At 46.8% G+C, this 20,861-nt stretch overlaps 1 protein-coding gene across 3 annotated transcripts in view; it reads right to left on the minus strand.

The window, feature by feature from the left end:
* ZFP64 (ZFP64 zinc finger protein) overlaps positions 1 to 20,861 on the minus strand; it is a 95,567-nt gene that overhangs the window by 25,468 nt on the left and 49,238 nt on the right. Inside the window, exon 1 of one of the 3 annotated variants that reach the window (XM_021077226.1) lies at positions 3,621 to 4,331. The exons of the other annotated variants lie outside the window; for them this stretch is intronic. Within the exon in view, the coding sequence (XP_020932885.1) occupies positions 3,621 to 3,726 (106 nt within the window). The 5' untranslated portion in view covers positions 3,727 to 4,331. Of the gene's footprint in view, positions 1 to 3,620; positions 4,332 to 20,861 lie in introns of those variants that run through there. 3 annotated transcript variants of the gene reach the window in all.

Raw genomic sequence — 20,861 nt, forward strand, 5'->3', positions numbered from 1 at the left:
AGAGGCCGGGGATGTCGCTGAACATCCTACAGCGCACGGGCCAGCCCTCCTCCCCCACCAGAAGCCCCCGAATTGCAGGTTAAGGGTAGTTTCCAAAGCCTCATCCCAGACTGAAGTGGGGCTAGGCATGGTTAAGGGTAGCCTCCAGGAACTTGCCCTTTTTTTGTCTTTTTGCCATTTCTAGGGCCGCTCCTGTGGCATATGGAGGTTCCCAGGCTAGGGGTCTAATCAGAGCTGTAGCTGCCGGCCTACAACAGAGCCACAGCAACGCAGGATCTGAGCCGCACCTGCAACCTACACCACAGCTCATGGCCACGGTGGATCCTTAACCCACTGAGCAAGGCCAGGGATCGAACCTGCAACCTCATGGTTCCTAGTTGGATTCGTTAACCGCTGAGCCGTGACAGGAACTCTGGAACTTGCATTTTTAAAGCACAACAAGTGATACCCTTATGCTACTCTAAGCCCCTACTCACAGGGTAGTCCCCAGAATCCTAACATCGGCATAGCCTGAAAGCTGGTGAGAAGCGCAGGCCCTCAGGTCCCAGACCTACAGAATCCATCTGCACTTTAACGAGATCCCCAGGTGATTCCTGTGGGCATTCAAATGGGAGAAGTACAACTTCCAGCCCTGGCTGCTCCAACACCTGTGCATCACAGTCGCCTGGAGGGCTTGTTAAGGTACAAGTGGCTTGGGCTCCACCTCTGGAGTTCCCGATTCAGTAGGTCTGGAGCAGAGCGGGCAATTTTTCATTTCTGACAAGTTCCCAGCTGAGGCTGCTGGTCTGGGGACCACACTTTGAAAATGTCTGTTCTGTGAGAAGAGAAACCAGCTCAGAGGAGCTGCAGCTGAAGGCTAGACATTTCCAGCTGATTAGAAGCCACACTTGCCAGATCTGAGGTCCATCACTAGTCCCCTCTGAGGAAGACACACACAAAACCTTGCATTGCTTAGCAATTCACCTGTTCAAAAAAGAAAGCCCTTGAACTCCTGAGGGTGTTTAATCCCACACAGACTTAGACTTCAGCTTTTCGGCATTCCTTGGCGAGAGGCCATAAAGCACAGTGTTTAAGAAAACTGACTGGGATGCCAGCTGCAAAGTTTCAAATTCCAACCCTATCCTTCATTAGCTGTGTGACCCTGGGTAAGTTACTTGACTTCTCTGTTCCTCAATTTCCTCATCTGTAAAATAGAGATTATGGCCCCTATCTCACAGGTTTCGGCGAAGATTAAATTCTTTTATATATGTGTAAGAACCTTATACAGAAGTCGGCACAGTACAAGTGTTACTGGTTTTATTCACTCATGTATACACACGTAAGCCACCAGATTCTCAGGGAGACGGCAACACTGGGCAATGCAAATTTGAAGACAGGCAGAAGGCAGACTGATGGGTCAACTATCAGAAAATTGCCCCAGGCTACACAGGGTCACCCAGGCAGAATATGGCAGAGGCACGTGGGGCCTCAAAGGTGACTCCCTCCCCCTTAAAGCATGCAGGAAAGCAAAGATCAGAAGCCCAGTTTCCAGAGAAAGGTACAGCTGGAGCGGAGAGACCCTTCCAGTTGGAAAGGGGATGGGGGGAGTGGCCACATTTTATAAAACACAGTTTAACACAGTGGCCATTTTGACCCTTTGAGAAACTGCTGGTGTTTCTTTGATAAGGTTGTTTTCCTGCGCCTCTTAGTTTTTTCACTGGTGATCAAAGTCTACCAACTGACCCGCTCCACTGTATTTCCTCCAAAAGCTATGCGAGTTGCAAAGACATGTGCAAATGAAGAGTGGCCCAGTCTCAAACTCAAGAGGGCAGGGCTCTAACTCATCACAGCCGACCTAAAACGTGTGGAGGGGGAGTATCAGTTGCTAGGCTGCTTTTCTCCTTGGTGGCTGATGTTGAGGTGCCCTGGCACCCCCGAGGCTGCACAACACCAACACCTCCCCAAACCCGCCCCCCCACCCCAAGGTTCCCGGAGGTGCCCTCCAAGGGCTGTTTGCAGGAATAAAAAGTAGGCCATGGCACTTGCTCTACTAAACAGTCTGTGCTTATTCAGGAAGTTGTCTTTTTAAATCACTTTCCCCCCCCCCCAAATTCAACATCCTGCTAGCTCCCCACTTTTTTTAGAGAGGATCTGGCAGGAGCCCAGCCCCCACCCCATAAAGACCCTCTGATTAAACCTGCCTGTCCCCATTCTAGGTGTTGAGCAGAAAGGCACTTATAATATTTCGGTTATAGGAGTTCCACCCAGCCAAACTTGAAATACAGACCATTAGTTTGTGAGTGATGTGGTTAAGCTTCTTCTCTCCTCTCCACCACCACCTTGGGAGCCTGTGGTCATCAAAGTCCCCTAGACAGACCTGTGCTGCTGGAGATTGGATCCTTCCCCAAAAAGAGATCCTTGCTCTCTTCCTGACCCAGGAAAATTCAGGCAGGAGAAGAAAAAGTTCTGCTGAACTTCTCCCCCACCCCACCCCTCCCCCCGCCCCCCACTAGCTAAGCAAAAGGCAGCAGAAGCCAAGGCGGGAGGGAAGGTGGAGGAGACAGACCGTCCAGTAGGAACCTACTTGGTCTTATCAGAGGGCAAGATAATCAGAAGGGGAAGCGCCTTGGAAATGCAGATTCCCAGACTCCACCCTACCTAGGAGATTCCAACTGGGGAGGGGGTGGTGGTCGGGGGAGTGGGAGCCCGAGGGTAAGACTGAGAAATTTATCGAGTTCCCAAAGCTCCTACCAGGTGAGAAATAGTGCCCTAGGGGCTTAGGGTAGTCTCTCTCCTGCAGCTCAGACCCCCTCGAGCCACACGCAGCCTGGGACGGAGGCAATGCCCTGCTCACTCCCTGCCCCCTACTGTGGCTCCTCGTAGGAGCCCGGACCGCCACCCCGCCCCAGGCTCCAGCCTCGCCGACGCCCTAGGCCCCAACACGGGCTGTTCCCTCTACCTAGAATGCTTTTCCTTCCACCGCCCCTGGACAACTCCCTCCCCTCTTTCCCCCACCCCCTTTTCCGGCCATTAGTTTTCCCCAGCGCTCACCCCTAACACACTTTACGCTCCACTGCTTTATCTCCTGTGCCATCGTTCTCGTCCCCACTGGGCCAGAAGCTCCAGGAGAGGCGGAATTTTGTTCTCCTTGTTCGTTGCTGTGTCCCTCTCCAGCACCTAGCCCCGGGTCTCGGCAGAAGCTCAGACATGTTTTCTACAGCCTCCCTCCAATCCCCCAAAAAGATGCCTACGGCGCGGGTCTCAGGAAGCCCACCTTCCAGGCGCACAGCCCCAGCCCAGGGCCAAGGAGGTTGGGGACCTGGGCGCCAGCGCACCCGGAAGACAGCCTCCGACGGGGTCTGAGAGCATCCTTCCAACGTGTTCGGGAGATGAACCGTCATTTAAAAGCGTTGGGGGGGAGCGGTTACAGGAATCCACGCGGAGAGCCACGTAATTTACCCGAAGAGGGTAAATTTACAAGGGAGGCGCGGGGGCAGCGAGGTCCAAGCCCCGAAACCCGAGCTGGAAGCTTCACCCATCCTTCCACGGCCGTTGGCCGGGGTCTCGCACCCGCGCGGGTCGGAGGAACGTCCGAGAAACTTCCTCCCGACCCCGGGCCGGGCGTCCGCGGCGCTACTCACCCAGCTCCCCCACCACCTCCCGGGCCGCCTCGGCGAACTCCTGGCTCCCAGGCTGAGGCTCCTCGGAGCTGAGATGCTGAGGCTTGGCCTGCTTGCGCCGCGACATGGCGTGAGGATCGGGGCTCGGACGAGTCCCGACGAGTGGCCAGCCTCACACAGCCAGTTCCCGGAGTTCGGAAATTACCCCCCCTCGGCCGGAGCGCGCATGTCTCGGCAATTCTGCTCATCAGCCGAGCGGGGCGATTTATCAAGAGCCCTGACGGCTGATTGGCCCGGAGCCAAGACCTCGGGACTCCGGGGGAAGCGCCGTCCGCACCCGGGCAGCCCGCACCACCTGGAGGCTCGTTAGAAATGCAGACTCTCGGGCTCCACCCCAGACCCGCTGAATCAGAATCTGCATTTTAACAAGCTCCCCAGGTGATTCGCATGCACATTAAAGTTTGAGAAACCGTGTCTGCATTTTAACGAGATCCCCAGGTGATTCGCTTGCCCATTAAAATTTTAGAAGCACAGCTCTCCTCCAACTTTAATGTGCGCACGAATCACTGGGGATCTCGTTAAAATGCAGATTCTGACTCAGTGGGTCTGGAGCGGGGCCTGAGCTTCTGTATTTCTAACGAGCTCCCAGGTGATGCCGAGGCGGTGCTGCTGCACAGGCCGCGCTTTTAGATTCTGATTTAATTGGTCTGCACTGAAACCTGGGCATTGGTATATATTTTTTTAAAAGCTCCCCAGGTTATTCTGATGTGCAGCCAAGGTTGAGAAGCGCGACCTCCCCTCGCGGCTGCATATTTGAATTGAGAATTTAAATGAGGCTAGAGTGTCTCCAACTGCAGGGTGAACCACTGGTCTTGGAAGAGCTGGTTAAAAATGCAGGTTCCGAAAGTTTTGGCTTCAGGCGGCGGGGGCCCATGAATCAGTATTTCCATGCATCCCTCCCCTCCCCCACGCCTGGAGACTGTTGGCGCCCGGGGCCTGAGACCACACAGAGGAAGCCTGGGGCCAAGAGGGGCGCGGGCCCTGCCCAGCAGGTGACTGAGGCGTGGTCCTCTGGGGGTTGAGCTAATTGGCGTTCGTGCTCAGACTGGCTGGGCCCTTGATGAGACCCGAGGGGGACCCCTCCCTGCACCAGGTAAACGACATCCAACTGGGAGCATGAAAGCCACCAACACGCTCCAGGTGTTTACTTTCTTCAAATTGGGGAGTTACTTAAGGCGGGGCAGTGCCCCGAGCTTGCCTGAACCTGAGAATCACGTGGGGGCCTTGCTTCAAAAAGACCCAGGCTCCGCGCTCAATCCGTGGGGGCGGGGCCTGGGAATCCGTATTTGCAACCGCGCCGAGAGTGAGTTTTTCTGCTGTGGCTTGCTCCGGCCTTGTGGGGTTTCCGCAGCGGCTTGAATTTCGCCTTCTGAGAGGTTACCGCTGACAAACCCTAGGGGACTGCCTGCGAGAAGAGTATTTTTATAGTTCTCAAAAACTGAACTGTTTTCCTTAAACTTCCCGTTGATTTCCAAGTTGTGAATTGATTGCACGGATGTTTGTGTAATACCAGGTGAAGTCGGTCAAAGTTAGATTTTCGAGACAATTTTTTTTTTTTTTTCTAAAGGGCCGCACCCGGGCCATGTGGAAGTCCCCAAACTAGGGGTCGAATGGGAGCTGCAGCTGCCAGGCTACACCAGCGCCACAGCAACGGACGATGGCGCCTATGATCTACACCGCCATAGCTGATGGCAAAGCCAGATTCTTAACCCAACGAGAGAGGCCAGGTATCGAACCTCCACCCTCAGGGATTCTAGTTGGGGTCGTAACTGCTGAGCCACAACGGGAACTCCTGGGACAAATTTTTTAGAATGTGTGTATAGTTACACATATACATAAAGCTGTTTCAAAACATACATGTGTGCTTGTGTTTACTGGGTGTCATTTTGGAATGTCTCAGAAGGATACTGGATCATTCCGGGACAGTGGGTGTCTCTGGGGAAGTTGAAAGAGGAAAACGCACCTACCAAGGAAGCTGGGAGACATCTGAGACCCCTTTTCACTACAATGTTTGCACTTCCTGGGGATAGAGTGGATTTCTTCAGCGCAGGTGCACACAATTGGATTAATCAGTCTTTGACAGATGACCCATTGTCATCACTGATCCATCATTGACCTGTATTGGTTTGGTTCCTTGGCTTATTACGATATAATTAATACCAGGGAACTCAGTGCCCCAAGCTAGGACCTTAACCATACCCTGCATTACTCATATGTCCCCCTTCATGCCCTTCCTCCAGTTTCATAGCCATCGACCCAAACTCTTCATTCTTCATTCCTTTGCTTTTTCTTTTTAGCAAGATTTTTTTTAAAAAAAAACCTATTTTTTCTGACTTGTGAAAGTTCATTTATTCCTCATGCCCAGTTTATTTTTTTACTTTTTTATTTTTTTGTCTTTTTTTGCTATTTCTTTGGGCCACTCTCGCGGCATATGGAGGTTCCCAGGCTAGGGGTTGAATCGGAGCTGTAGCCACCGGCCTACGCCAGAGCCACAGCAACGCGGGATCCGAGCCACGTCTGCAACCTACACCACAGCTCACAGCAATGCCGGATCGTTAACCCACTGAGCAAGGGCAGGGACCAAACCCGCAACCTCATGGTTCCTAGTCGGATTCGTTAACCACTGCGCCACGATGGGAACTCCCTAGCAAGATTTTTTTTTTTTTTGCACCTACATGTAGTCCTTAAATATTTTTTAATTTTTAAAGAACTTCATAAAAGGATATGTAATCTTGTAGGAATGGCTCCTACCCCCATTTATTATATGGCTAAGATCAACCGAATTGTCACTGTTGTTCAACTGTTTTGACTGTAATTTTCCATGGTGTGAGAATACCACAGTTTGTTCATCTGTCCTCCTGTTGATGGGCACTTGGGTTCTTGCCCAGGCTTTGCCACATGAATAGTGCAGCTATGTTCTTTCCAAAAAGTGTAAGTTTTGAAAATGAATGTATACATTTGTTGGATTGTAGGTGACTAAGAAATAATGCCACAGTGGACACCATCAACTACCCTTCCTCCAGCAAAGGAAGAGAGGTACCAGGGAGCTATATCCTTTCCCACACAGTATTATCAGATGTCTTAATGTTTGCCAATCAAATTGATACATAATATTTCACCATAGTTTTGATTTGCATTTTCCCTGCATGTATTATTTCAACAAAAAACGACATGGGAACTAGCCTGGTTTCTACAACTATAACAACAGCAACTGATTAGAATTTGTTTCCTTTTTTGAAAGCATTGTTTTACTATCTTATAATAACATCCATTCAAAGTTACCGCCCTAAATTATGTTTATTGCCATGTTTGGTTTGAATGGCTTGATTTCAAGGGTCATCATTGAAAAACTGAAGAGAAAAAAACCTTCAGAGGATACATAGATCTAAAGGAAAAAGTATCACTGGCTATGCTTCATAAGTCATGGTTTTCCCTTTTTTATCCCATTCACCAGTTATACAAATTGTTCCTTTTTTTTTTTTTTTTTTTTGAAATCCAGCTCATAAATTTTCATCTTCCCTGATAATCAATCTAGGGCTTCTACAACTTAAACTGAAGGGGAGGCATCGTTTGAAATCCGTAACAAGCGGGTTTCAAACCCAATGAATCTCTTTATTTGGAAGATGTTTACACAAATTAGGAAATTCTGTTTCTAAGTTTAAACGTGAAAATAGAGGTTTTTGCAGGTGACAACTTTTCATTATTTTCAGCAACAACATCACTTAACAAGGGAATCGTGGCCAAACGCATTTCAAAATACTCCACTAGATGTTTCTCTTGGAGTGATTTTCTCATTTTTTATATATATCACATTTATCCTGATTTTTTTTTTTTTAATGGTTGTTAGGGAGTTCTCTATCTTCACAGAGAATGTCAATAAATTTTCAACCCTGTCACTTTGTAAAAGAAGAACAGAGTATATTTGTAATTTTGATAACAAATATTTTTGCCAAGAGATAAAGTTTATCTCTGAATTATACAGAAGATTCTCCTGGTCACTCTGCATCTCCTTACAAAGCATTACAGAGATTCCAGAGCCAGTAAAATGTAATTACTAAGCACGTGGACTGGGGCCAACCTGGGTGAGAGTCCTGGCTCTGTCACCATGTGACCTTGGGAAAGCTACCCTGTGCCCCAGTTTTCTCATCAATAAGATCGGGATGCTGATACAGGCAGGTGGTCATGAGGATAAATGAATCCAGATATGTAAAGGTCATTGGAACAAGGTCAACTAGAGAGGCAGCGCTCTCTAAATGTGAAGTTATTTATAATAATAGGGTAAGAGTTGTAGTCATCTGTAATAACAGCTAACACTCATCAAGAATTGCTGGTTCCAATGAACTTGGCACAGATATTGTTTTATGTGGAAATAAACTGGAAGCAAACAAGCTTCTGCTGCCAGCGCTTCGGAGTTGCAGATTTCTCATGCCTCCATACCAGTTTCTCTCTCTCTCTCTCTCTCTCTCTATATATATATATTTAATTTTTAATTAACTTTTTCTTGCTGCACCACCAGCACGCGGAATTTTCTGGGCCAGGAATCAAACTGATATCACCTCCATATCAGGTTCTCTCTCTCTCTTTCTATATATATATATATATTTAATTTTTAATTAACATTTTTTTTTTTTTTTTTTTTTTTTTTGGTCTTTTTGTCATTTTTTGGGCTGCTCCCGCGGCATATGGAGGTTCCCAGGCTAGGGGTCTAATCAGAGCTGTAGCCGCCGGCCTACGCCAGAGCCACAGCAACACAGGATCCGAGCCGCGTCTGCAACCTACACCACAGCTCACGGCAACGCCGGATCGTTAACCCACTGAGCAAGGGCAGGGACCGAACCCGCAACCTCATGGTTCCTAGTCGGATTCGTTAACCACTGCGCCACGACGGGAACTCCACATTTTTTTTTTTTTTTTTTTTTTGGTGCACCAACAGCACGTGTAAGTTCTGGGACCATGAAACGAACTGGTGCCACAGCAGTGACCCGAGCCACAGCCTTGACAATGCTGGATCCATAACCCACTGAGCCACCAGGGAACTCCTCTCTCTATATATTAAATGAGTAATAATATTCATTATATATTAATATGGGTAAGTAATTACTTTCTTTTTTAAGAGAAATAGTTAAAAAGATAATCATCTGATTGTCCTGGGCCGCCTCTGGGTGTGAGCATTTTGCTGGGGTCATGTTCTCCTAAGCCACCTCACTTGACTTCTGGCACGGCCGCTAGTATTTTCCATTGCGGATATAGGAGTGAATGAAGAAATGTTTATCCAGGTAAAAATGATGCCCAGATGGTGTGTAGAGCTAGACAAGAGCAAATCTCATGTCTTCATCTGCCAAGAATTCATTTATTTGTTCATCTGGTGATAATTTGAGCCTAGACTCTTGCCTGGCTCTGGTCCAGATGCTAGGTATAGAGGGACAGGCAAGACAAACAAAGATCCAGCAAGGCAATCAGGAAGTAACCAGGGAACGTGTGTGCAGGTCATTTCAGCGTGGGACGGGTGCGGCGATCAGGATGAAATGGAATGGTGTGGTCGGAGTTCCCGTCGTGGCGCAGCAGAAACGAATCTGACTAGGAACCACGAGGTTGCGGGTTCGATCCCTCACCTCACTCAATGGGTTAAGGATCCAGCGTTGCCGGAGCTGTGGTGTAGACCATCAGCTGTAGCTCCGATTGGACCCCTAGTCTGGGAACCTCCATAGGCCGCGGGTTTGGCCCTAAAAGGCAAAAAAAAAAAAAAAAAAAGATGGAGTGGTGTGGTGAAGAGTGGGCGTGGAGGTGGACCTGAGTTTGGCTAGAAGTGCCCCTTGAGCTAAAACCTGAATGTAATAGGCAGCCCGGGGCAGGAGGAAGGCGAAGGATTCCAGGGAAAGGAAACTGTAAGAGCAAAGGCTATCCGATCAACTTTGGTGTGTTTGAGGCAAAGTAAGGAGATTCAGTGACTGGCTGGCTGGTTCCCAGAGAAGAAAAATATGGCTTGTAAGAACTTGAAAAAAAAAAAAAAAAAAAGTCCCAGCTCACTTATGATGAAAGAAATGCAAGTTAAAAATACACAGAAATACAGTTTTACATCCTGCCTGAAGAGAAAAGTTAAATACATGCCCACACACCTTAGGAAAGGAGAGCATAAGCTGTGACCCAGCTCCTCCTCCCCACTGCACTTCTCAGAGCACCTGGGTGTCACTGGGGACCCTGTTAATGTGCAGATTCTGACTCCAGTGCTTCTCAAGTTTAATGTGCAGAAGAGTGACCTAGGGACTGTGTTCAATGCAGATTCTGGGCAACAAACGTATAAGCCTTCAGCCTCCCTAATTATAAAGGAATGGATATTAACCATAAATCCCCTTTGTTTTCATCTATCAGACCAATAAAAATAGAGAACGCTGAAAACATCTACTGTTGGTGAGAGTGCAGGGAGATTAGTCTTCTAAAGCATCGCTGATGGGCGTGTGAACGTTTACAGCCGCTTTGGAGGGTAATTTGGCAATCAGTCTTTAGCTGGGCCTTGCCAATCATCTATCACTCCTGCTGTTCATCTCCTCCTCTCCAGAGAAATGCTTGTACATATGCATGCACACGGGGGCAGGTCCAAGAATACTTGTTGCAATACTGTCATCATAGCAAAAAACTTGCCAAAAAACCTAAATGCCCAACAATAGGGAATGGTTAGATTGAAGGGCGGTTTAGCCACACCATGAATACCAGGCAGCAAATAAAAGTAATCGGTCAGATTTATGGTTATAGGCGTGGCTTGAGCTCCAGATACACCACATGGAAGAGGAAAAGCAAGTTCTACAATCATATAGGCACACAGTCAATTCCAAAGTGAAAAATGAGAATCCAGAGGAAAAAAGCCCTGGCTGGATGCACACTGGCTATGATGTAAGCCAGGTGGGGGTGGGGCAGTAGATTGGGAGAGGAGGGATTGGAGAACCTACATTTTAGTGAATTTTGGGGGGTTGCACCTGTGGCATATGGAGGTTCCTGGGCCAAGGATCACCCCCACGTCACAGCAATGACATCACCAAACCCCCATCTGCTAGGCCACCATCGAACCCCAATCCTTAGTAATATTTTTTAAAAATAGGGAGTGTATTCAGTTTCTACTTTACAGTTAAAAAGTAGCAATTAGGGAGCTCCCGTCGTGGCACAGTGGTTAACGAATCTGACTAGGAACCATGAGTTTGCGGGCTCAGCGGGTTAAGGATCCGGCGTTGCCTGAGCTGTGATGTAGGTCGCAGATGCAGCTTGGATCCCGTGTTGCTGTGGCTCTGGTGTAGGTCAGCGGCTATAGCTCCGATTAGCCCCCTAGCCTGGGAACCTCCATATGCCGAAGGAGCAGCCCTGGAAAAGGCAAAAAGACAAAAAGACAAAAAAAAAAAAAAAAAAAAAAAAAGAGGCCCTTCACACCTTCCCAACCATCAACGTCTCCTTCCTCCTTCCACCTTCTTCCAGGATCTCTAATTTTGTGTAATAATTGTTTTAAGAGAGTTTTATCACCTAAATATGTTGCTTAGTGTTGCCATTTGTATGACACTTGCTCCTCTAAGCCCATGGGATTCATCACGTTGCCGCAGGCAGCTGTAGTTCATTTATTGTCACCTTGTGAATCTATCACACCTCACCTACACCTTCACTGCCAATGGGTGGTCTCCAACCTGTAATTATGAGCAATGCAGCTCTGAACATTCTCGCACAGTTTTCCTGATTCACACGTTGTTTTTCTATGCCCAGAATCTGCATTTTAACAAGATCTCCTGGTGATTCTCATCACAGCAAGTTCGAGAAATGCAGTGTAGGAGCAAATGCTGAATCAGATCATATGCTTATGTGCAGATTTCCTAGGAAATGCCAGGCTGTATTCCAACATATTCCCGTCAGCATATATGACTTTTTCTTTATTTATTATTTATTTATTATTATTATTTTGTCTTTTTAGGGCTGCACCCACAGCATATGGAGGTTCCCAGGCTGGGGTCCAATCAGAGCTGTTGCTGCCAGCCAACACCACAGCCACAGCAATGCCAGATCTGAGCCTCATCTGTGACCTACACCACAGCTCACAGCAACACTGGATCCTTAACCCACTGAGCGAGGCCAGGAATCGAACCTGTAACTTCATGGTTCCTAGTAGGATTCATTTCCTTTGAGCCACGACAGGAACTCGCTGACTTTTTAAATTAAATTGAAAAAAGAAATTAATTTAAAAGTTACTAGGGTACAGTCTTAGTTGAAAACAGAAATAACCATGATTCAAATCCTCAGTTCTTTGTCTTTTTCCCTTTCTGCTTACCCGTTCCAGACCCTCTCCTTCATGGATTAGAATTTGAAATGATGGACTACTGGACGATCCTGTATAAGCAACAATATGGATCAGGACCTTCAAAGTGAAAACAGACTCCAGTTCACCTGCTGGTCCCTACAGGTTTGGAAGTTCCTAAACTATAAAGGAATGTAATCCAAGAATAGGAATTCTAAGCTTCTAGTCCCAGGGCAGGGTATGTGGCTGGCCAGGGCTGGTCAGTCATTTTACCTACTCTTGAGAAAAGTAAGTTTCCAATCCTTTTCAGGTGACAATGAAATCACTCAGACCAACTGTCCTTTTCAGGTTCTTTTTGGGTTCCCATATCTTATGAGAGTCTTCTTAACTCCGACATTTTCCACTAGGGCTTATTCTAGAACCAGTCATTAGTTTACCAAACATTAATTGGGTTCCAGCTGGGTGCATTGCTATGCCAACCTCTAGGAATGCAACAGTAAGCCTTGAAGGAAGTCACGGAATAATCAAGAGAAAAAATAATGAACAGGCAGTTACAATACAGTGTGATAAAGATTCATACAGTGGTCAGGCCAAACTTCCTGCAAGAGGCAAATTCATAACCTAGATGTGTAGGAAGAGCAGGCCTTGGGCAGACAGAGACGTGAGACAGAGAGGGTTCCAGGCAGAGGGAATAGCTTGTGCAAAGAGGAGCTACAGCAGTCTTGAGGAACCTCAGTCTGGCTAGAGGTGGGCAGAACACTGGAGACAGGAGATGGGTAGGGAGGAGATGCAATGGCTTTGTATGGCAAGCAGGGTATACCTAAACCATGCCCTATTTTTCCTTTAGCCCCTCTCCCTATTAAACCTTGAACACACCCAAAGGCATATCCTAGGTTACTTAGCTTCTCCTCATCTTCGAAGCAACACTGGTGGTGATGATGACTATGACAGTGACAAAAATGAGTATTCACGGAGACTCACCATGTGCTAGGTACCTTTTTTTTCTTTTTTCTTTTTTAGGGCCACACCTGCAGCATATGGAAGTTCTTGGGCTAGGGGTCAAATTGGAGCTACACCTGCCAGCCTATGCCACAGCCACAGCAATACAGGATCCAGGCTGCATCTGCAACCTGTGCTGCAGCTTGTGGCAATGCTGCATCCTTAACCCCCTGAGCAAGGCCAAGAACTGAACCCATATTCTCATGGATACTAGTCAGGTTCTTAACCTGCCGAGCCACAATGGGAACTCCCAGATAGCATTTTAGAAAACAATTTACGGGTATTGTCTCACCAGAGACCAGCTCTTCACAAGTAAGTGATTTTGAACACGTCTCTCAACCTCCTTGAGCCTCCTCTGTGTCCTCATCTGCAAAATAAGGACCATAATTCTATCTACCTTGAATGGTTTTCTGAGCATTAAAAGAGAAATATACGTAAAGGGACTGACAAACAGTAAAGAATCAAGCATTTTAGTTTTATTATTGTTGCGGGCTGTCATCTACCTATTATCCTTATACTCTAACTTTTAACACTATTTTACAATATAATAACCATTATTCTCTATTTTATTTTATTGAATACCTACCTTGTGCCTGACTGGCTTGCCTTGAGTCAGATGCCCATCCTTTAGACCAGGAGTTGGCAAACTATGGCCTGTAGACCAAATCTGGTCCACTGCCTGCTTCTGCAAATAAGGTTTTATTGGAACATGACCTCATTCATTTACACATTGTCTATGCTGCTTTTGTGCTAGAAATGCAGAACTGTGTGGCTACAACAGAGATGATAAATATTTACAATCAATGATTTCTGTTGAAACTAGCAACTATTTCTGCTGCTTTACAGAATAAGCTTGCTAACCCTTGCTTTGAACTAATAACTTTGACCAAGGTCACGGGGTCCTATGATTGGCCACACATGAGACACACACCCTCCTCTCATCAAGGGGGTATGTCAGCCCCATTTGGAGCATATAGGCTGAAAGAGGGGGTGGAGTGGATCCCCAAAGAAAAACCTAGAAAATGCTCAGAGAAGGAGGCTGTTAGCTGTGGGATCTAAGCCTTGGGGCCTCAGCAATGAACGTTCCTGGTTTTGTCCAGCCACACTCCCCTCCATCCTTTGAGGAATTAGTTCTGGGGGTGGTGCCAGTGATGCAAAGCCACTGATGGCCAGAGGAGCATACCACTGGCTAGGACAGGCTCAGCCTAAACCACTGTCCCTCCATGATCACAGAGGTGCTCTGGCACTGGGCATGCATCTCGGTGGAGAACCATTCCTGGGCTCTTTATACACCAAAGCAGAAAGAGAAGGACTGCCCTCTGCCCCCTCCTGGGCATCTATCCAGAGAAAACCACGACTTGCAAAGGCACATGTACTCCGATGTTCATTGCAGCACTATTTGCAATAGCCAAGACATGGAAACAACCTAAATGTCCATCGACAGAGGAGTGGATCAAGAAGATGTGGTACATATACACAATGGAATATTACTCAGCCATGAAAATTAATGAAATACCAGCATTTTTAGCAACATGGATGGACCTAGAAATTATCATTCTAAATGAAGTCAGCCATACAATGAGACACCAACATCCAATGCTTTCACTGACACGTGGAATTTGAAAAAAGGACAGACTGAACTTCTTTGCAGAACAGATGCTGACTCACAGACATTGAAAAACTTATGGTCTCTGGAGGAGACAGTTTGGGGGGTGGGGGGATGTGCTTGGGTTATGGGATGAAAATCCTGTGAAATTAGATTGTTGTGATCATTATATAACTACAGATGTGATAAATTCATTTGAGTAATAATAAAAAAAAAAAAAAAGAAGGACTGCCTTCTGGATGTGCTGAATTGGGAGGAAGTAAAGCTGGGGTGGCCTGTGACCATCTCTTTCTACCATGTTCAGAAAACCCTGCGGGGGGGGGGGGGAGAAGAATGCCAAGCAAAGGCCAGCAGCCAAGACCATGGTCATGAAAAAAAAAGAGGCTACACAGGACTATCTCCCTGGTTTAGGTGTCAGGGTCCCTGGAGCAGACCTGGCCCCTGTGCTTCTTTCTTTGATTCTGGAAACTACCTCATATCTATCCAGGAACTCTTTCTACTTCTGCTAGATGCAGTGTGTTTTCTGTTACTTGTAACCAAGAGAGAGCTGAAAGCATGTGGTCAAGCCGTGGAGGAGGCCAGAAAGGAACTCCCCTTGCTGAAAGTAATGAGGAAGCCAAAACCCTAAGGAAGCAGAAACCATGAGGTGTGTGGGAGACCCAGAAGAGAGGGTGACGTGCAGAATGAAACAAAGAAACCAAACCAAACAAATGCCAGAATAGCTGAGTCTCATCTATGGCAGAAGGAGTTCCCCTCGTGGCTCAGTGGAAACGAATCTGACTAGTATCATTCCGACTAGAATCTACTCTGACTAAGGGATACGGGTTCCATCCCTGGCCTCACTCAGGGGCTGGGGATGGGGCATTGCTGTGAGCTGTGGTGCAGGTGGCAGACGCAGCTTGGACCTGGTGTTGCTGTGGCTGTGGCGTAGGCCGGCAGCTGTAGCTCCGATTTCACCCCAGCCAGGGAACTTCCATATGCCGTGGGTGTGGCCCTAAAAAAGAGAGAGAGAAAGGACTTTCATTTATGGCAGAGAAAATACCCTACCCAAGAGTTCCCAGAACTAATACACTTTACTTCCAAATTCTGACCTCTTGCCTATCAGGTGGTCAAACGTTCTTTTGAAAAAAAATTTTATGGCCACACCTGCGGCACAGGGAAGTTCCCAGGCCAGGGAATGAATTCAAGCCACAATTGCAGCAATGCTGAATCCTTTAACCCACTGTGCTGGGCCAGGGATTGAAGTTGTACCTCTGCAATGACCTGAGCCACTGCAGTTGGATTCTTAACGCAATGTACCACAATGGGAACTCCCAAACGTTGTTCTACTTCTTCTTTTTTTAAATGACAGACACTGTCACCCATTTCTGTTATCACCTGACATTTAAGCCCTGGTTTAAAATTCCCTTTAAGAATGAAATAATTTCAGACTTCCCTAGTAGCTCAGTGGGTTAAAGATCTGGCATTGTCACTGCTGTAGCTCGGGTCCATGCTGTGGGGTGGTTCGATCCCTGGCCTGGAATGTCCACGTGCTGCAGGTGCAGCCAAAACCAAAGAGAATGAGAGAGTTTCACCTGAATATGTATGAGATGATTTCTTAATTTGCAGCCCTGAGAGGGGAAAGCAAAACTAATGCACTCATTCAGGGAAAAAGTGCCTGATACATACAGGGGCTTAATAAACTTTTATGAATGAATCCTGAATCAAGTGATATTGTTATGTGAAAGTAAAAAGAAAGGCAAACTACCAGACAACTTATCAATAGGCACCAATTAAAAAGAAATAAGGAGAAAGAAGAAACAAAACCCAGACATGTAAGCACATGTAAGCAAGGGCTTTAGGGGAGGGGAGCTGGGAATCCAGTTGGAAAAGGGAATAACTTTTCATCATCTACCACGTTGGAATGTTTGAATTTTTCCACTCTGTGCATGTATCAGTTCTTCAATTAAAAATGCTGAAGTAAAATACCGGATAAAGTGAAAGGAGTAACATGTTAATGATATATTAGAATCTTTATGGAAAGAATGTGGGTGATCACCAAACTTTTCTTTTTTCAACTTTGCTGTACGTTTGAAATGTTTTATGGCGAAAAAATTGTTGGAACATTTTTACTTTAAAAAGTTCCCCTTCAGAGTTCCCACTGTGGCTCAGTAGTAAGGAACCCAACTAGTATCCATGAGGACGAGGGTTTGATCCCTGGCCTCGTTCAGTGGGTTAAGGATCTGGCTTTGCCATGAGCTGTGGCGTAGGTCGCAGACGTAGCTTGGATCCCACATTGCTGCGACTGTGGTGCAGGCCAGCTGCTACAGCTCCCATTGGACCCCTAGCCTGGGAACCTCCATGTGCTTCAGGTGCGGCCCTAAAAAGACAAAAAACAAACAAACAAACAAACAAAAAAACCACCCAAAAAATTCCCCTTCTAAAATGAAATCAAAGGCCAGCCCTGAAGCACTGGTACCCATCCAGCTCTCAGAGGAAGGAGGGTTCCATGGCAGTGGTGGGGGCATCTTTCTGCTTAAAGGTGCCAGTGCTCTGTTCAACTGAAAACACTCGAGCGGGATTTTTAGCTAAGTGCAAGGGCTGAGTCTAAAGCAATGCTGTCCGCATTGATACGGCCCCAAATTATGCCCAACTGGAGCCTTCAGTATTGGTCGGTGACACCAGGTCCCATCAGAGCTTCTCTCTTTGGGAATGTATCCATTAGAGTTCAATGATTACAAGCAACAGAATCTGCTGGCCAATTGAACCAGAACAGGAATTGACTAGCAGGATGTGAGTGAGAGAGGCCAGAACCCGGCCCAGGCAATGGGCAGAAAGTGAGGCAGGCCAGATATTATGAACAAGCATGTCTGTTTGGGATGCTGCAGGGGGATGTCTCTGGTACTGATGCTGGATACCCCTAAGCTGGGCACCCCGGCTCCCAGACACTGCTGCTGCTGCCCTTATGCAATAACTCTCTGCTAAATGCTGCTACTGTGAAGGAGCAGTAATACCTCCCTATGGTTCGTGCTGCTTGCTTGGCCTTAGGTGAGCACACCTGACGGGCCAAGCCCAGGGCTCGTGCTGTCCTCCAGCTGCAAGGAAGTGGTGGAAGGAGCTGATGCTCCCTGGCTTGTGCAACGGTGGGTAGGACACTGCCTTCCACCTGCGTGAACACAATGACAGATGCCCTCTGCACAGGAAGGGGCTGGATCCCAAGCAGCCCTAATAATGCCAAAGGTGAGCTATTGGCGCCTTACCCGAGGATACATGTGCACTGAGAAAGCAGATCCTTAGAGCTGCCACGTATATGGCTCCACGAATTGATTGCCTACTATGTGCCAGGTACTTAACAGGTATTACTATTATTGTTTTTCTTTTTAAACTGAAGTATAGTTGATTTACAATATTGTGTTAGTTTCAGGTGTACAGTATGGCGACTCAGTATTTTTGCAGATTATACTCCATTACGACAAAGTAAAGGGTATAGTTCCCAATGCTACAGAGTATATCCTTGTTGCTTATCTACTTTTATATAGTAGTTTCTATCTGTTAATCCCATACCCTTAATTTGTCCCTCCTCTGTTTCTTTTCCCCTTTGGTAAACACAAGTTTGTTTTCTATGTCTGAGTCTTAACATGTATTATTTTACTTACTCCTTCTTTATAACACAATAAGGTAGGCACTGTTATTATCCCCATTATACAGAAGAAGAAACTGAGGTTCAGAGAGGTTAGGTCACTTGTCTGGGTCATATCTCTGGGGTTTGTACCCACCTTCTTCTGACCCCAGAGCCCTTGTTCTTAAACCCTACTGTCTACTGTTCTACTTCTTCTTCTTTTTTTTTTTTTTTTTTTTTGTCTTTCTACCATTTCTTGGGCCGCTCCCTCAGCATATGGAGATTCCCAGGCTAGGGGTCGAATCGGAGCTGTAGCCGCTGGCCTACGCCAGAGCCACAGCAACGTGGGATCCGAGCCGCATCTGCGGCTTACATACACCACAGCTCACAGCAACGATGGGTCCTTAAACCCACTGAGCAAGGGCAGGGATCGAACCCACAACCTCATGGTTCCTAGTCGGATTCGTTAACCACTGAGCCATGACAGGAACTCCTACTTCTTCTTTTTTTATTTTATTTTATTTTTTTCTTGTCTTTTTAGGGATGCACCCTGAAGCACATGGAGGTTCCCAGGCTAGGGGTCGAATCAGAGCTGCAGCCGCTGGCCTACACCACAGCTTCAGTAGTACCAGATCCGAGCCTCGTCTGTGACCTATACCACAGCTCATGGCAGTGCCAGATCCTTAACCCACTGAGCGAGGCCAGGGATTGAACCTGCATCCTCATGGATGCTAGTCAGATTTATTTCCGCTGAACCATGATGGGAACTCCTCCACCCCCCCCCTTTTTTTCTTTTTTTTTTTAGGACTGCACCTACAGCATATGGAAGTTCCCAGTCCAGGGGTCAAATTGAAGCTGCAGCTGCCAGCCTATGCCACAGCCTCAGCAATGCCAGATCCAAGCTGCATCTGTGACCTACACTGCAGCTTGTGGCAATGCCAGATACTTAACCCACTGAGGGAGGCCAGGGATCAAACTCACATCCTCCACAGACACTATGGCAGGTCCTTAATCCACCAAGTCACACTGGGAACTCCCTGTTCCACTTCTCCATGGGCCTGATGTTCAACCCAAGCTTGCAAAGTCTTTGAATGGCGGTCCTCTCCTGCTTGTAGGTAACTTGGGTGTATTTCTACTGTCTACCCTGGATCAGGATGAAAGATGCTCTGTAAAGACGACTGGACTGGATAGCTTGCAAGAATTTTAATACTGAAGAAATTTTACATTCTCACTAAACCTTCAACATATCAGTCTTTCAAATTAATCTGAACTCTTCTGATCTTTCTGAAGACACATGGTAACAGAGTTAGCTCAAAATGAATGGAATCCTCTTTAAGAAAAGGTGTCACATTTTAAAAGCGGGAGCATCTCAAGCACTTTATTCCTTTTATATATTTTCTCCTGGGAGGTGCTGAGTCTCAGAGCCAGAGGGGAAAATGTTGCCTCTAATCAAAGATGCCCATGAAAGGGAAAGACCAGAAATTAAAAAAAAAAAAAAAAATGAGGCAGGATAAGATGGGAAGAAGAGACCTGCTGGATTCACACCCACATTTGATAACAACAAATAACTTTTTTCATCCTACTTGTGTAGAAAGTGATTTTAAAGTGGCATGGTGACGAAACATTATTTCATGCATTCAACTCAATGGTAAACACCGGATACAGCAGTTCAGTAGGCAATTGTAAATTAACAATTTCACCAATAATTTCTTGTATTAGTTTTGCTGAGTAACAAACAATTTCAAAATCTCAGTGGCTTTCAACAAACATTTATGTTCTTTTTTTACGAGGCTATGGGTCACTGCGGCTCTGCTAGGTTGAAGTGAGGTCCACGCCATGTGTTTGCTCATTTCTCCTTGGGTCTTTAGCTACACAGGACATGTTCTTCTCATGACAGGTCATGTGAGAACAAGAGGCTGAGCCAAACTGTACAGGCACATTAAACATCCCTCTTCCCATCGGGTCTCCTATATTCTATTGGCCAAAGCAAATCACCTGGCTTTGCCCAAAGTCAGTGGGGCCAGGAAGCCCCTCTACCCACCATGATACTCATGGGCAAGGGTGCATAAGCAGGATTTTGTACCAGGGAGGGAGTGCTGAAGAGGTAACAAAAATCTAATCTACCACCACCTAACACTAAAAATAGGAATACGGTCATGCCGCAGTGAATAAACAGATGGAGAAGGACTTCGTACATTGATGGTAATGATAAACTTATCTCCAAAGCGCTGGATCAAAACCCACACTCTGATTAGCTCTGTGGCACGTGACTTGTTATTCTTCTTGAAACACTGACTCCCGGGGAATACGCAACTCTGACCTTGGCCTTGTTGTGTTGTGTTGCTGTCCTCCACCATTTGGGCGAGGCATTCGGCATTATTTTATAGCTCTGGGCTCAGCTTTCCATCCGTAAGGGTGGTGAGGGCATCCTGGAAGCTGTTTATACCTGCTGTCCCAGCAGAGTTATCAACAGTGCCAGCTCACCCTCAAAGGTATGCCCATCTGATGGATTTTATGATCATCTTTCATACATGGTAGAAATGTGGTACTGCTTCTCTAGAAACAGACAACCTTCCCAGGAGCTAACATTCCCTAAGAAGCACGATTCTTTTTTTTTCCTTTTCCTTTCCAGAAAAATGCTCCGATTACAAAGGACCTCTCTCTTCCAGACCTTCATGTGTTCCTGTCCCCTTTAGGGAGCTCACCCCCCATTTCCTTGTTCCCGATTCCAGG

Source organism: Sus scrofa, chromosome 17, assembly GCF_000003025.6.
Source record: "Sus scrofa isolate TJ Tabasco breed Duroc chromosome 17, Sscrofa11.1, whole genome shotgun sequence".
Taxonomy (NCBI): domain Eukaryota; kingdom Metazoa; phylum Chordata; class Mammalia; order Artiodactyla; family Suidae; genus Sus; species Sus scrofa.